Source organism: Balaenoptera ricei, chromosome 6 (assembly GCF_028023285.1).
Source record: "Balaenoptera ricei isolate mBalRic1 chromosome 6, mBalRic1.hap2, whole genome shotgun sequence".
Taxonomy (NCBI): Eukaryota; Metazoa; Chordata; class Mammalia; order Artiodactyla; family Balaenopteridae; genus Balaenoptera; species Balaenoptera ricei.
In genome coordinates, this window is record NC_082644.1 from 105,614,420 (window position 1) to 105,630,357 (window position 15,938).

At 44.0% G+C, this 15,938-nt stretch overlaps 1 protein-coding gene across 4 annotated transcripts in view; it reads right to left on the reverse strand.

The window, feature by feature from the left end:
* Positions 1-15,938, reverse strand: part of ASTN2 (astrotactin 2) — an 895,599-nt gene that overhangs the window by 345,735 nt on the left and 533,926 nt on the right. For all 4 annotated transcript variants that reach the window (XM_059925469.1, XM_059925467.1, XM_059925466.1 and 1 more), the window contains one exon: positions 15,217-15,367. In XM_059925469.1, the coding sequence (XP_059781452.1) occupies positions 15,217-15,367 (151 nt within the window). The remainder of the gene's footprint in view (positions 1-15,216; positions 15,368-15,938) is intronic.

The following is a 15,938-nucleotide window of genomic DNA, read 5'->3' on the forward strand; positions in this document are numbered from 1 at the left end:
GATATCGAGTCACGCTATGCTGCTTTTCACATGTGCATTAAGGTTTCTAAAGTACTTTTCCATTCATTACATTGTTTTAACTTCATGGGACTGCAAGATAGAGACTCAGATCCCAGTTGGAAGAAGAGGACCCTGAGATGTGAGATGTCCGAGGACTTGCCAAGGTCACACGGTGAGCGGGTGTGGGGTGGAGTGGAGCTCATACACTGAGCTCAGGTCTGTACCATCCCAACGCTGCGCCTGCCGGGCTGACAGCGAGACACCCTCCCACCCGTGAAGAAGCCCCTCTTGTCAAGGTCGGGGCTGTAATCACTGACACCTGGGTTTAGTTAGGCACTTTGTGGTTTCAGGGCGCTGGGAGGGAAATGGACATTTATGATGCTCTCCCCACATGCCAGACACATTGCTAGGGTATATTATCTTATCCAATCTCCACCACCACTCAGAAAAGGATGTACTATTATTTTCACCACTCACAAATGGGAAACAGGCTTGGAGAAGAGAGATGGCTTTTTCCAGGTCTACACCATAGATACTTGGATTTCTTTTAGTTTTCAGAAGCCTCCTGTCCTCTTTCCTCTGTGAGTGGCACAGAGCAAAAGGGCATTTTGACAAGGTATGCCTGCTTCAGACCTGTGTGCAAGGGGGCACTTGAAGAAAATGGCCTTGGACATGATCTGAGAGCTTAGTATGGAACCAGGTCCCACTTTAAGCAGTGAACATGCATTAACTCATCTCTTCCTCGGTGGTGGAAACTATCATCATGCACACTTAGATAGGGAAAATGAGGCACAGTGAGGTTCGTTCACTTGTCCAAGGTCACGTCGCCAGTAAGTGGGTGGCAGAGACAGAAAATCCAGCACCAGGGTCTGTTTCCTTAACCCTTTGGTTGTACTTCTTCATACAATGACCATGAAAGGTAGGTACTATTACGTAACCCCTTTTTTGATACTGGGAGACTGAAACAAAGAGGTTTAAGGCAACCTGTCCCCAATACTACACTGTAAGTGGCAGGGTCAGGATTTAAACCCACACAGCTTGACTCCATAGAATCCCCTCTTAGCCACTCCTATGCCTCGTCAAGAGCAAGACATCCAAGGGCCACAGCCAGGTCCTTGATAGGACAGGCTGGAGATGCGGACTTCTCAGTACCTGCTGGGTTTCACTGGCTGGTTTCCCTTCCGAAGCCTTTGTAACTAAAAACTCAATTTGCAGCTTAAGGCTGCGTCCTCACGCTGCACCTTCTCATTGATCCCCCGGACTCTGCGTGAAGAATGATTTTATAAGCTAGTTGGCTTTGAAACGCAGGGAGTAGCAGCCATTGAACATATGCTTCTGTGGGTATATATTTATTCAGCGTATGTGGAGTGTAATTTTGGGCAGTTTGCATATTTTATTTTTTGTGTGTGTCGCAGAGAGCAAAAAGAGAAAGGAGGAAAAAAATCCACCCCAGAATGGAGAGAGATGTCACATATGTTGGACCCTGAGGTTCCCCAATCCAACGTTTCGGGAATGGAGGTGGGCGGATGGGAATTTACAAGCGCTGAGAACTAAGCGTCAGCTCTGATGCTCTCACATCCCTGCCACCCACAGCAGGGCACTAAGCATCCAGCCCCACGGCGGCATCCTTCAAGACTTTAATTCCACAACCTCCCCAGTGGTCTGTCTGACTCTGTCCTCTAGCTACTATTTACTGAGTACTAAACATCGGCCAGACCCTGGGCTAAGCACACACCATTCCAATCCCACTGAGCTATCCCCTCACCCCATGTTGTAGTGCAGAGCGGTGCACGTGAGAACACTGACATTTCGTTGTCCAGTGTCATCAACTACGACAACACGGATCTGTGCTCCAGGAAGCCCATCCGCCCACCAGTGCTCTCAACTTTTCCATCAAGGTTACCAGAGCCCCTCAGATTCAGGTTCTGATCCCAATGTCGCCCATTCCCATCTGAGGGACACTGGGTACGCCACCTCTTTTCCTGAGCTGGCTTCCACACTCTCAGAATGGGGATGGTGTTAGCATTTGGCTGGGGTGCCGTGAGGATTCCAAGATCCAAAGTTACACTTACAAGCAGCTTAAGAGACATTTGTTCTTTTTCTCTCTCTAACCCCATCCCCTGCCTAAAAGGTTTTCCTCTCACCCAGGATGAACCCAGGATGTAACATTTTAAAGTATGCCCTGGGAAAAGCCTGCAAGGTTTTGGACCAGCTGGAAAAAAGAAAACTAATATGTTCATATGGGTGCCAAAGATTCAAAGGACAGGACGCAACAGCCTAGGCCAGAGTCTACACAAGAGGGAATCATTAGGAGAACGTTTATTGCGTGTTTGGGCCGTAAGGAAGCATCCACATGTGATTCAATGGTAGGACCAAAGCATCATTTTTTAGCCAGGTAAATAGATTGTGAGCTTTTTGCTGCCAGGACACAGTTCACTGCTGTAACTCTGGAGCCTAACAGAGTGTCCTACATATAGTAGGTACTTGGAGGTTACATTGTAAATGCAGCTAAAATTTGAATAAAACTGTGAACCAGCTGATAGCCAATTCTGGCCTCAACCAAAGGAGAATATCAGTTTTACCTAGCTTAATTAGATGTGTTGGATGCTAGGTAATCCACCACCAACAATCAAAAGAATAAATTGTTCTGTGTATACATTGGTGGGAAAACTATAAAGAAAAGATAAAGGACTTGATTAGCATGAAGGTCTAGAGGGGAAGAGGAGCTAAAACGGGAAATAGAGAAACAGTGGGTGTGTTAGGGGAGGGCTTGTGGAATGCAGGCGATATTCTAATTCTTGACCTGGGTGATGGGTATTACTTAATTACTACTGATGAAACGGCATGTAATGTTTTACCCATTTTTCCACATGTCTATTATATTTCATAATAAAATTGCTAAATTATATGATGCAAAATTTTCTACCTGTTATGCAAAAATTTCTATCTATATGCTAAAATTTCTATCATGTAGAAAAGCTACTAAAAGGAAATATTGAAATGTTAATGGTGATTATTGGAGGTGGTATAACTATGGGTGATACTTTTCTTCATTTTCCTCCCTCTGTATTCTAAACATTCTTAATATGTGCATATAATAATTTTATAATTGAAACAAATAAGTTTTTAATTGAGATGCCTCATTATCTAAAAGAGGCAAAAACAGAATCATGGAGGTTGGTTACAACACTCCTGCCTGAAATTCCACCCTGTGGAGGATCCCATCTTCTCCCTAAGGTTTACTGTGCACAAAAGAACAACTGTCCAAGGGAGGGTGGGGAAGGGTACAAGTCCCAATGGCTGTTGTATAGGCTGACCTTTGGGTTGTTTCCTCTAGGGAGGCAAGCACAGCTTTGATTTACAGACTGTTGCAGAGAAGGAAAGAGCCCCAGAATCAAGTTAAAGTCTCTGAGTTTGTAGAAAGCATAAAGGGTTTAGCTAAGAATGCAAAATAAGTAGAGCCACACTGAGACAGAGGATCATGTTACAACCTAGGTCTATACCATCCCCAGGACAGTGGGCTCCTGAAATCACCTTTCCTTTCAATGATGGTGAAAAAAAATTCTTGACTCAATGGAAGCCAGAAGAGAATCCCAGGTCTCCTAGCTCACCAAGCTCCTCTCTATCCAATTGGTACTGGCCCTGGCAAGTGAGATTACATAACTGTGTCTGGCTGGTACCCAGCTATTCAAACTGGGGTCAGCCAACAACATTATAAGGCACAAGGACCATTCCTAGTTTATGGACAGACAAGATAACAAAGGCTCAGATACATTCGGCAATTTGCCCAAAGCCACCCAACTTCCCAGTGAAAGGGATGTGATTTGAACCCAAGTCTGTATCACAGCCAAGTCTGCTCTTTCCTCTGGACTGGAATTCTGATTAACTAGCCCACTTCCCAAGAAACATATATAACTCTATCCAGGTGCTATTTGCTCAGTGAGTAAAAAGGCTAATGACTGTTTTATGAAACCTTCTCACTGTTCGCTCCCTCAAGGCTAAAAGGTATCATGATCGTGGCTGGTGGCAGGAGTCGAGTTATTCTTTTTCCTGTGCTCCAAACAGTTTGCCATCCCTGGACAACTTCTATGGTCTCCAAGGATATCTGGGCTGGTGGGGGAAGACTTATGAAGGCAGGGTTCAGGAAGAAGCTGGAGAATACAGGAAAAAAAGAATAACTTTTCAAATTAACAACAATAATGATGATGACATCATTTCTCATCCACTTATCCCAAGACCCATGATAAAAGATAAAAGAATGATGATAAAAAATAAAAGAAGGATACTACATGTGTGGAAGAGAGGGTCCTAGATTGGAATTCAGGACACCCAGGTTCAAGCCAAGCATCACTCTTATGTTTTCTGGCCTCAGTTTGCTCATCTTAATTTTTGACATAAGGAAAAGGGTTTACATATGGTTAAGATCAAGTTAGGGAGCCAGTTTAAAAAGAAGAAAGGGAAATGCTCTTTGAAAAGCATATATAAAGACATGCAGTTCTGACATATAAAGTTACCCCAAAAGGACACGACTGTATACTTTTTATGCTTCCATTTAAAAACTTACACGTATAAATTCTTATTTATATTTGCATATGCATGGGGGAAAATGTATAGGAAGATATACATATAGCTCAAAGTGTGGCACAGTTATCTCTAAAGTAAGTGATAAAGAGGACCTTGGGGCTTCCCTGGTGGCCAGTGGTTGAGAATCCGCCTGCCAATGCAGGGGACACGGGTTCGAGCCCTGGTCTGGGAAGATCCCACATGCCGCGGAGCAACTAGGCCCGTGAGCCACAATTACTGAGTCTGCGCGTCTGGAGCCTGTGCTCCACAACAAGAGAGGCCGCGATAATGAGAGGCCCACGTGCCGCGATAATGAGAGGCCCACGCACCGCGATGAAGAGTGGCCCCCGCCCGCCACAACTGGAGAAAGCACTCGCACAGAAACGAAGACCCAACACAGCCATAAATAAATAAATGAGACTTGCACTTGTGTGTAAAAAAAAAAAAGTAGGACCTTGTTTTTTTTTCTTTTCTTTATACATTTCATCAGTGTTTGAATTGGTTTTATTTTATTTTAAAATGAGCATGAGTTACTTAAAAGAAAACTAAAAAAAAAAAATAAAAAGAAGATTGAAAACTGGATGGGGTCAAATACCTTATAAATGCCAAAATTCTATTACTATAATTAAGACAAACACAGTTATTAAAGGTTTCCATTTCAGGGTTAAGAAAAAGGTGTCTAATTATCAGCGTTCCAACAACTATGGAGTCCTTCCTCACAAGCACTCAGCATGGCCACTAAGAACTTCGCAGTCACTGCCTCTGATCCCCTCAGGTCCTGAACGAGATGACAGCTCTGCTGCCTCATTTACTCTTCTCTGCACCATTCCTCTGCTTTGGGGCTCTCTTCCACATGCATTTCTGCACAATTCATCAGGCTCTACTTCCTCAAGTATTACTTTTATTCTATCACTCCCTTCTTCAAGGGCCCATTCGGCCCAACACCCTTGAGTTGGATCCACAACAAAAACCAGCACCCAAAACAGGAAAAGCTTAGAAAACCAGAGACAGCTACTCCTTTTCATTTTAATCCATCCCATACCTTCACCAAAATCATGGAGCAAGAACGCAATTTGAAACCGTCCTTACAGACTTCCGGAAATGTATTTGAAAAAAATAAAACGCAGAAGGAGCTTTCTGCCCAAAGATGCTCAGAGCATATTGTTTATAATAAACACTCAAAATGTCCAGCAATAAGACAAAAGTAAATGATGGAATATTCCTGTCCACAGAAATCAGGCAACCACTACGCATGATGTTTATGAAGAATCTGCCTCGGTTTAGGATGAGAGTTCTGGCATCAGGCTGCGTGGCTGAAATCCTCTGCTCTAGAATTTAAGAGCTGTGTGAACCTGAGTTATTTATGTTCTCCCTGCCTCAGTTTTCCTACCTATAAGAAAAGGGACAAGAAGGAGACCGCGTCAGGGGCTCTGGACACGGCGAGCACTCAGACAATTCGAGCTGCCACCACCATCCTCATCATCCCTGCGTGAAACATCAGATAATAATAATAATAGTGATGATGCTTCATGCCTGCTTAGGGCCAGGTGCTGGCCCATTGTGTATGCATTATCTCAGTGAGTCTTAACAGCAGCTTTGCCAGGTATTATTATCCCATTTTGCTCAACAGGAACCCCAGACTCAGAGGCCTTGAGTAATCTGTCCCAAGGTCACACGGCTAGTGAGTGACAGAGCAAGTTTTGGGCCCAGGTTTCTCTGATGCCAGAAACTGTGACCTCCTGAAGGCAGAGGTGATGGTAGGAGGAAATACATTCTCTCTCGTGGTACCTTCCTAAGGTGAAAAGGTGTTTGATGCAGGTGCATGAAACACACAATTAAAATGTCAACGATGACTCCAGAGATGCTTACAAAAGGGAAGCAAAGGGATGGAGATCCACCCCCCCCACCATCCCTCTCACTGTATGTTTGTTTTCCCCACCAGCCAATGAGTTAAGCCCTGGCCTCCACCCCATGCTGCCCGTCCCTGCCCTCAGATCTTTCCAATGCTAGAATCACTGCCCTCTGGGAACATATGTCATGAGATTTCAGGGCCCTTAGCAATTCCTCGGGCCCTCTCCAGGCTGGTCCCAAGCTTCCTCTCTGGGTCCAGCATGCGGTCCACACAGATGGCCACCACCTTCCTGAAGGGTTTTATTCCAGCTTGCAGACAACAGGTGGCAGAACCAGGACTGAAGCTTCTATCCCCTGCCTCCAATTTGGGGCTCTTTTCCTCCACACCATCCTTCTGGGAAGCAAAGTGTAAACCCCATCACTTTGGAAGGGCGGGGGCTGTTCCTTGACTTTAACAGATAATGACTTCCATACAACAAAACCAGCTTACCAGAAATACCATCAGACCCAACAAATCTGGGTCCCAAATAAATAAAATGAGGGGGGAAAAATAGAGACAGCTTCAAACGTCATGGGAGGAATAATGTTTAATATCATAAAAGGGTGCATAGGCTTTAAAAGAATGCCACACATTATAATCTTGGAAACCCCATACTGCACCCGCCTCACCCCCATACGTAGAAGGGAGGAGGGCTTTATTTGAAGTTCACAAAGAAAAGATGCAAAAGCACAGCTCCCAACTGAAAGAGAACATCCTTCCTTTTCACCTCCCAAAGTCTGAGCCTTGTGTACAGGCATTGAGTCAAGAGGCATCGTTCCAATTTCCTTCTTTGGAAATTTCCTTCACTGACTCTCCCTTTTTCCAATACTCACTCCCTTTTTCTTCCTCCAGATCTCCTGGATACAGACGAGGAGGAAGGAACCCTGGACATTGACGGAGGGTGGGGAGAAGGAAGTGTCCCCTCCTTGTATGCTCCCTGACATGGGGACATTTGCTTTATCCTTGGGGAACTATCCTCAGCCTCTGGAAACTGCCATCTGATGAGGTAAGAGAGTAGCTCTGGATTTAGATAGACCTGGGTTTGAATTTATGCTCTGGTCAAATTTCTCATGCTTTCTGAATCCCTTTTCCCATGGACAAGACAGGAGTAGTAATCATGCCCATCTCATCAGGCAGCTATGAGGACTCACTGTGATGATGCATTTTAAGCATTTATCCCAGGGCCTGGTCCATAATCAGCACTCAAACACTCTCTAGATGCATCTCCATCAGTGAGACTATTATTGATATATTTGATAGCATTTATTTATTTATTTATTAATGCCATCGGTACTAGTATTACTGATAAAGGTGCATATAGAAAATTCTCTGTCTGGATAAAGAAGATGTGGTACATATATACAACGGAATATTACTCAGCCATAAAAAGGAATGAAATTGGGTCATTTGTAGAGATGTGGATGGACCTAGAGACTGTCATACAGAGTGAAGTAAGTCAGAAAGAGAAAAACAAATATCATATATTAATGCATATATGTGGAATCTAGAAAATTGGTACAGATGAACCAGTTTGCAAGGGAGAAATAGAGACACAGATGTAGAGATCAAACGTATGGACACAAAGGGGGGAAAGCGGTGGGAGGCGGTGGTGGTGGGATGAACTGGGAGATTGGGATTGACATATATACACTAATATGTATAAAATAGATAACTAATAAAACTGATTTAAAAAAAAAAGGCAAATATCTCCTTGAAGCCATTAAAGAAGAGGTTCTTTACACGCACCACACCGCATATGCACGTGGTACTTTCTGGGCAGTGTATATGGTTGAGACAAACAATAATAAAATGATTTGTCAAACAAAGAAAAGAAAAGAAAAGAAAATTATCTGTCTATGGACCTGTTTGAGCAGAAGACACTTTGATGAGGATACCATATAAAAGATGCTTCACCCTTTAAATCCTGTTTCCCAGACCAAGCATCTCGGAAAGAGTCTGCATAAAGATGCTTTGCCTCTTGACTGCATATTTATAAAGATGGTTAATAAGAAAACCGTGACAAGCGTCATTCCTCCTATTTTGGACCCTGGCAAAACCTATCCTGCTTGTACCATGAATCCATCACACCCCCTGTCGCTGACCTGCAGGGATGGAGAGTCCGTTTCTGGGGAAGAAGACCCACTTGGCAGGGCCCAGACCCCACCAAGGCTCAGCCCCGCTCTGCCCGTACAGAAGGGCAGGAAGCCAGGCACACTGGGCCGGGCTTCCCAGTCAGCAGGGCCTGGGCTGTGCTTCAAAGCGATTTCTCAACTCTTCTGATTCCCCTTACTTGTGTTCCCTGCTCTTCTTGAGTTTTGTTTCCTTTCATTACAGTCCAATTGCGTCACTGAAAGGGGAAATCATGAGGAATGGAAAGAAGCAGCCTCACTCTCCCTAACTGAGCCAGATGCCAGTCTTCGCTTCCCTCTGAGTGGTGCCAAAGAGGGGCCTGACCTATAATAAATGAAAATTTGTAACTTTACTCATCTTGGCTTTTTAAAAGGCAGCATTTTGTTTTGTTGCCTCTCAGCATTTCAAGGGCAATCAGGGGTCCTCTGGTCCTTCCTAACACCTGGGAGGCCAGATGGCTTTTTAGGTCAAAGTGGGAAAAAAAAAAAGAGGGAGAAGAGGACGTGGGAATGTGGTTGGGTGACTTGCAGGGGGTGGGGTAGAGTGGGATTGGTCTGGAATTCAGAGGCAGGGCTGGAAAATGACATTAGACACACCTCCTAAAAGATACCATCACTCTATAGGGTCCAGCAAGTGTATAAATCTCTATACCTCTTTCAGTCCTAAATTTCTAGGAAGGCTCCTAGCACTGCCCTTTCTTCCCACACTCCTTTGCGCTTTTCCCCATACTCCCATTCTCAACCAGTTTCATTTTCCTCATGTGTAAAGTGGAGATAATCATAAAACCTAGCTCATAGGATGACTGGGAGAATTAAATGGGTTAAAATAAGCCAATCACTTAGAATCATGTCTGGCACGCAGTCACTGTGAGGATGGTTGCTCTTATAGTACTAGTTTTTCTCTTTTGTAAAATGGATACAATAATACCCATCTAGGGGGGTGGTTATAAGCATTGAACTGCCATGAACATAAGTGAAATGCCACACAGTAGGTGCTCAATGAGTGTTGGTTCTCTCCCACATCTCCTCCCTTCCCTCTGGTGTTCATATCAGGCCTGATGGATATTCTTGTGCAGAGATACAAAGTGACCTGTTCAAGGTCACGCTGCAGCCCTGCCGAAGTCCATCTTGCCTTCTGAACTAGCTTATAAAACAAGGCAGGGCTGTTGTTCTTGTATCCTCTGTTACATTCACAGTGCTGGATACAGTGTTGCTAAGTCAATATTTGGACTGCTACCGTGGCAACGATGATGCTAAAAGGCCATGACCTAGGAAGGTACAACTGCATGGAAGGAGTTTTGTGATCAAATCTTGATTCTATTACTGCTTCCCTACATGAACTTGAGTGACTCCCGCATCTTTCTAGCCCTTTGTTTTTCTGTCTGCATAGTGGGAGAGGTGCTGGCTTGGTTAGAAGATCTCCAGGGTCCCTTCCTGGTCTGTGAGTCCAAGCTGCAGGAAAATGGGTAGATTAAAGATGGCCACACATTCTTGGCTACTCCTCTCATGGACAAGTGAAGTCTAGTTCATTTCCCTTGAATCTGAGCTGAAATCAATGACCTGTTTGACCAATAGATTGTGATAGAAATGATGTCCTGGAACTTCTGAGGCTCGGTGCTAAGAAGACGTACAGCTTCCGCCTAGGCTCTTGGAGCACTTGATCTTGGGATAGTTCCTTTGCAAATCCAGCCTCCATGGCATGAGAAGCCCAAGCCAAATAGAGACACCATTGAGATGGACCCAGCTGAGGTCTAACAGAGCCAGGATCAACTGTAAGCCACACCAGCCCCAGAACCAGACATGTAAGTGAAGGGGTCCTCTGGAAAGCAAATCCTCCAGCTACAGATACACTACCTGCCATGGACCAGAGACAAATCACCCAGCTCAGCCCTTCGCATATTCCTGACCCACAACACTGTGAGCAAAACAAACAAGTTGTTTTAAGCCAGAGTTTTTTTTTTTTTTAAAGGATAAAAGTTTGTTTTTTTTGTTTGTTTGTTTGTTTTTTAATTAATTAATTTATTTATTTATTTTTGGCTGTGTTGGGTCTTCGTTTCTGTGCGAGGGCTTTCTCTAGTTGCGGCAAGCGGGGACCGCTCTTCATCGCGGTGCGCGGGCCTCTCATTATCGCGGCCTCTCTTGTTGCGAAGCATAGGCTCCAGACGCGCAGGCTCAGTAGTTGTGGCTCGTGGGCCTAGTTGCTCCGCGGCATGTGGGATCCTCCCAAACCAGGGCACGAACCCGCGTCCCCTGAACTGGCAGGCAGATTCTCAACCACTGCGCCACCAGGGAAGCCCGAATTATTTTTTTTTAACTCATTCTTTTCTTAATGTAATTAATTTTTCAAATTACTAACATTCTCTAAAAATCAGGTATGATCTTCATACAGCCATATTTTTTTAAAAATGAGAACTATAAACTGTGTTCTAGATAAACTCTGTTCAATAGAACTTCTTTTTTTAATTTTTATTTTATATCAGAGTATATTTGATTTACAGTATGTTATTTTCAGGTGTATAGCAAAGTGATATTCATATATATATGTCATATATATTATATATATATGATGTATATATGACATATATATGAGATATATATATATATATTGTTTTCCAGATTTTTTTCCCATTTAGTTTATTACAGAATATTGAGTAGAGTTCCCTGTGCTATGCAGTAGATCCTTGTTGATCATCTATTTTATATATAGTGGTGTGTATATGTTAATCCCAAACTCCTAATTTGTCCCTCCCCTGACCCACCTTTCCCCTCTGGTAACCATAAGTTTGTTTTCTATGTCTGTGAGTCTGCTTCTGTTCTGTAAATAAGCTCATTTGTATCATTTCTTTAGATTCCACATATAAATGATACCATATGATATTTGTCTTTCTCTGTCTGACCTACTTCACTCAGCATGATAATTTCTAGGTCCATCCCTGTTGCTGCAAATTAGGTTTATTACACAATAACAGAAAATTGGAACACTGACGGTAAGCTGTGAATTGACATTTCTAAAGGGGCTGAGGAGGATACGTTTTGATCACCAGATTGTCTGGGGTTGAGTCCAATACAAGTTTCCTTCTGGAGCTGGGAAAACCAGGATAACACAAGGGAACAGCGGCAGTGAAATGCTTCAGGGGGCAGCAGCTACTCAGAGACGGTGGGCATGTCCTCCACAGGGTATCATGATTAAGGGCTTACGGTTTTCTTTGGTTTTGCCCTCTATCTTGATTAGAATTTTGCAATGTTTATACTGCCACACAGAATAAATGGAACCATAGCTTACTTTTCTAGCTGTGTGTTGCTGACATCATTGTGTTTGTCACATTTAGACCACTTCTAATAGATAACTTTTTACTCTTTAGCACATTGAAGGGGAGCACAAGACTCCCTCCCCCTCCCTCTTTTGGTGCTTCATTCACTTTTACTTTCTCTATCCCTGGTCAAGAGGTGAGGGTCTCCCTGGAAATAATTAAAAATCAAAATAACAGGATGATTTTTTATATGTTATCTCCAGGATCAACCTCCCTTCCCACATTATTGCTCACCTGCATTAGTGTTCTACTGCTCTTGTAACAAATTACCATGAACATGGCAGTTTAAGAAACACAAATTTATCTTGCAGTGCTACAGGTTAGAAGTAGGAAAAAAGCCTCAGTGGGCTAAATTCAAGGTCTCAACAAGGCTACATTCCTTTTCTAGAGGCTCTAGCTGGAGGCGGCGGGGTGGTGGGGGGGGCGGAAATCCATTCCCTTGCCTCATCCAACTTCTAGAGACTTTCCTTAACTTATAATCCGCTTCCTCTGTCTTCAAAGCCAGCAATGCGGCATCGCTCTGAATTCCTCTGCTGCCTCCCTCTTCCATATTTAAGGACTTTGGTTGCATTGGGCTCATCCTGATAACTCAAGATAATCTTTCTCTTCAAAATTCAGCTTATTAGCAACTAAATCCATATGTGAGTTGAATTCTCCTTTGTCATGGAAGGTAACATATTCACAGGTTCTAGGCAGTAGAATGTGGACATCCTTGGGGGTCCATTATTCTGCCTACCACACATCCTATGACCCTCCCCAATTTGGGCAGCTGCATGCCTGAGGACCCATTATCCCAGGAGAAGATTAGCACAGCAGAATCAGAACACCAAGCAAGAGAAGGAAATTTTTTTTTTTTAAATTTTGGGTTTCAGAAGTTGAGGTCTAATTAGAAGGAATAATGATAATAGTAATAATAGGAAGAATCTGTGATCTGTTAGAGAAGTGGCCTCCCTCCCACCCATAAAGACTACTTGATCTGGGGGGAAGAGAGCCATGTTGGGAGTCAAGCAAGATGACCTTGTTAAAGAGACCCTGTCTCTATTCCCACCAGGCTAATGACATGGGTGGTTGGAAAGGACGAGGGCTGTAGAAAATCAGGTGGGTTTGAAGGATCTGAAGGCAAAGGGGGGATCTGTGTCTCACTTGCCAGATAGTGTCCAGTGGATGGTAAATGTGGTCGAGTGCTCTGCCCTGACATGAAAGCTGCCATCTACAAATGCCTTCATGGTCTGTCTGGATCAAGAGGCTTTGGCCAGCTCCCCTCAGACCATCATGTCCTGAGGGTTGTGTAGAAGAGCTGCTGGACATCCCTCATTTCCTCAATAGGGTGGGTAAGCTATCTAATGGTTAAAACCAGATGGCCTCAAATGACGAGTGGTGGGGATGAAGAGAGCCGGAAGCAGATACCAGGATGGACCATGCACCTATAAATCAGGTGGAACAGGGAGGTCCTGGCTTATGCCAAAAAGGAGGGAGAGTGATGGACAAGGGCCAGATGAGACAGCAGGTACTGGAGTTGAGAGGTGATGGTTGAGCACCAAGCATCCCCTCACTCCCATGCCTTACAAGTACCTCAGTCCCCTTGAATTTAGACATTCAAGAAGTGGTAGGAGGCAGCACACCTAAACTGACTACAATTACGTCTCCACTGCCAATGGATGGAGCAGAAAATAAATAAAATTCAGTTGTAGAAGCACTACAGGAAATTAAATACATGGTGTTCTTGAATTTTTGTGGCCCCAAATATCATGTCATATCCCCTACATAAATACATCAGTAGCTGTGGCTTTCATCATATCACACACAAATGGCACTGGGTAAATCTCAAATAATTTCCAGTTACATCATTTGGTTTTTCAGAAAACCTGTGAGTTCAAGAGCTATTGCTCTCTTTGAAAGATTAAGAAACCGAGGCTAATGAGGTCAACACAGATTTTAAAGCTCGCCAATGACCAGGTCAGGGCGTAAGCCCACTTCACTCAGACCAGCCTTCTTTCCAAGGTTCTTTGCTGCTGTCTCTTCTCAGCTCCTCAGGAAAGCAACCCAAAGTGGCTCTAACACTGATAGTATTGGACACATGTCCTTGGGCCTCCATCCTGCCACCTTGTGGTGAGACCTTGGAAAGTCACTCTGCTTCCCACATTGGTGGCAAGTATATTCAGGAACAACAACTAATTAGCTCCATTTGGCTCTAGTGGAGAATGAAGTAAAGTGATGGCGAGGTTGGAAAGGGGCCAGATCAAGAAGGCACTGAATACCCGGCTAAGGTGTTCAGCTTGTAGGACAATGTTTCCCAAGTGTGCTTCCAACACACTCCCACGTCTCACACATATACACACTCATTACATTGTTACAAATTCAGATTCCTGGGACAGAAACCCATCTATAGAATCAAAAATTTCTAGTGTGGAACCTGGAATGTGCATTTTAAACAAGCACCCTTGGTCATTCCTCTAAAACAAATCATCCAGTTAAGGGCCCTCTTCTATAAGCAACAATGATCCTCACATATCTTCTTCTGTGTCCTTATCCCACATTTGATATTAAAGCTCCATGTAAACAAGGCCACCACGCCCCCTCCATGGCTTTGCCTTGGCCATCCCCACTCTTCTCCTAATGTACGTTGATCCATCTTTTGAAGCCAGTTAAGACACCAACTTCTCCAGGAAGCCTTCTACAAACCTTAGGTCTCAGCTGAAACTTCTCTTCTGCACAGGTGACATGTTCCCCACTGAGTGCACAGAAATAAGGCAGGCCCTACCTCACTCTCAATTGGACTGTAAGCTTCCTGGAAGGCTAAACCCCAGTGTGAATACACTGGGGAGGGCTAAGGCCCCAACTCATTTCCATTCTGAGCACCTTTATACATGATCCTATCCAGAGGTGCTTCTGGAGATTTGTAAACAGAATTCCTTCAAAGGTGTTCATTGTTCTACCTTGGGATTGAGAGTGACCACACCCTCAGACCCTTAATCCAATTAAGAGCTTGCAGCGGATTGGTGGATCTTGTACCGGTGGGGCAGGGCAGGGGCAGGGCCTGGGGTGTTGGTGAGCCAGAGGCCAGGAGCTCTCAAGGACCTACCTATTGGGTACTAAAGCTCTAATATCTCATTTCATTCCTCCAACACTTCCAGGAGGTAAGTTTAATTATCCCGCTTTGCAGATGAGGAAACCAAGGCAGCCTGGTGTGCTGAAGGCCACAGAGGTAGGTGCTATGAGTAGCATGACCTTCCTTGACCAGCTGCCCCTCACAGGGAGGGGCCTCCAGCATGTAGCCTTGGGACCTGGGCCGGCACCATGTTCATAGGCCAATGGCACTTACCACACATCCTGAGGAGTCCACCTGGCGGTCAGACACACACTTGAAGTTTCGAGTACAGCCCCCATTGTTCCGAGAGCAGTCACGGACGGGCCCAAAGGAGGACAGCAGGTCATTGATGGTTTCAAAGTATGTGGACAGCATGGCTTCTTCCCTTGGAGAGAAAGGAGATGGTTAAATTCCAGAGACATCTGTATCATTGGGTTAAAAATAATTTTAATGTGCATTTATTACTTTTGAGATCATCATTTATTATACTTACAATGAAGAAAATGAAATACATATTTAAAAAATAAGAAGTAAAGAAAAACAAAAAGAAACAAATTCAATAGGTATATCATCATATGACATGATGGTTGTCTAGTTTTTTGTTGTTGTATTTTTTTTGGCTGCACCTCGCGGCTTGTGGGATCTTAGTTCCTTGACCAGGGATCGAACCCCAGCCCCAGCAGTGAAAGTGCCGAGTCCTAACAACTGGACTGCCATGGAATTTCCGATGGTTGTCTAGTTTTGATAAAGAGGAATATAATTGGAACTTGGTACCATTTATTTCATTAATCCTCATAATTTTGCAAAGTAGGCATGAGATTTCCATTTTACTAATAAGCGAACTGTGGCTCAGAAAGGTGAAGTATCATTTACAAAGCCAAGACATGGAAGCAACCTAAGTGTCCATCAACAGAGGAATGGATAAAGAAGAAGTGGTACATGTATACAATGGAATA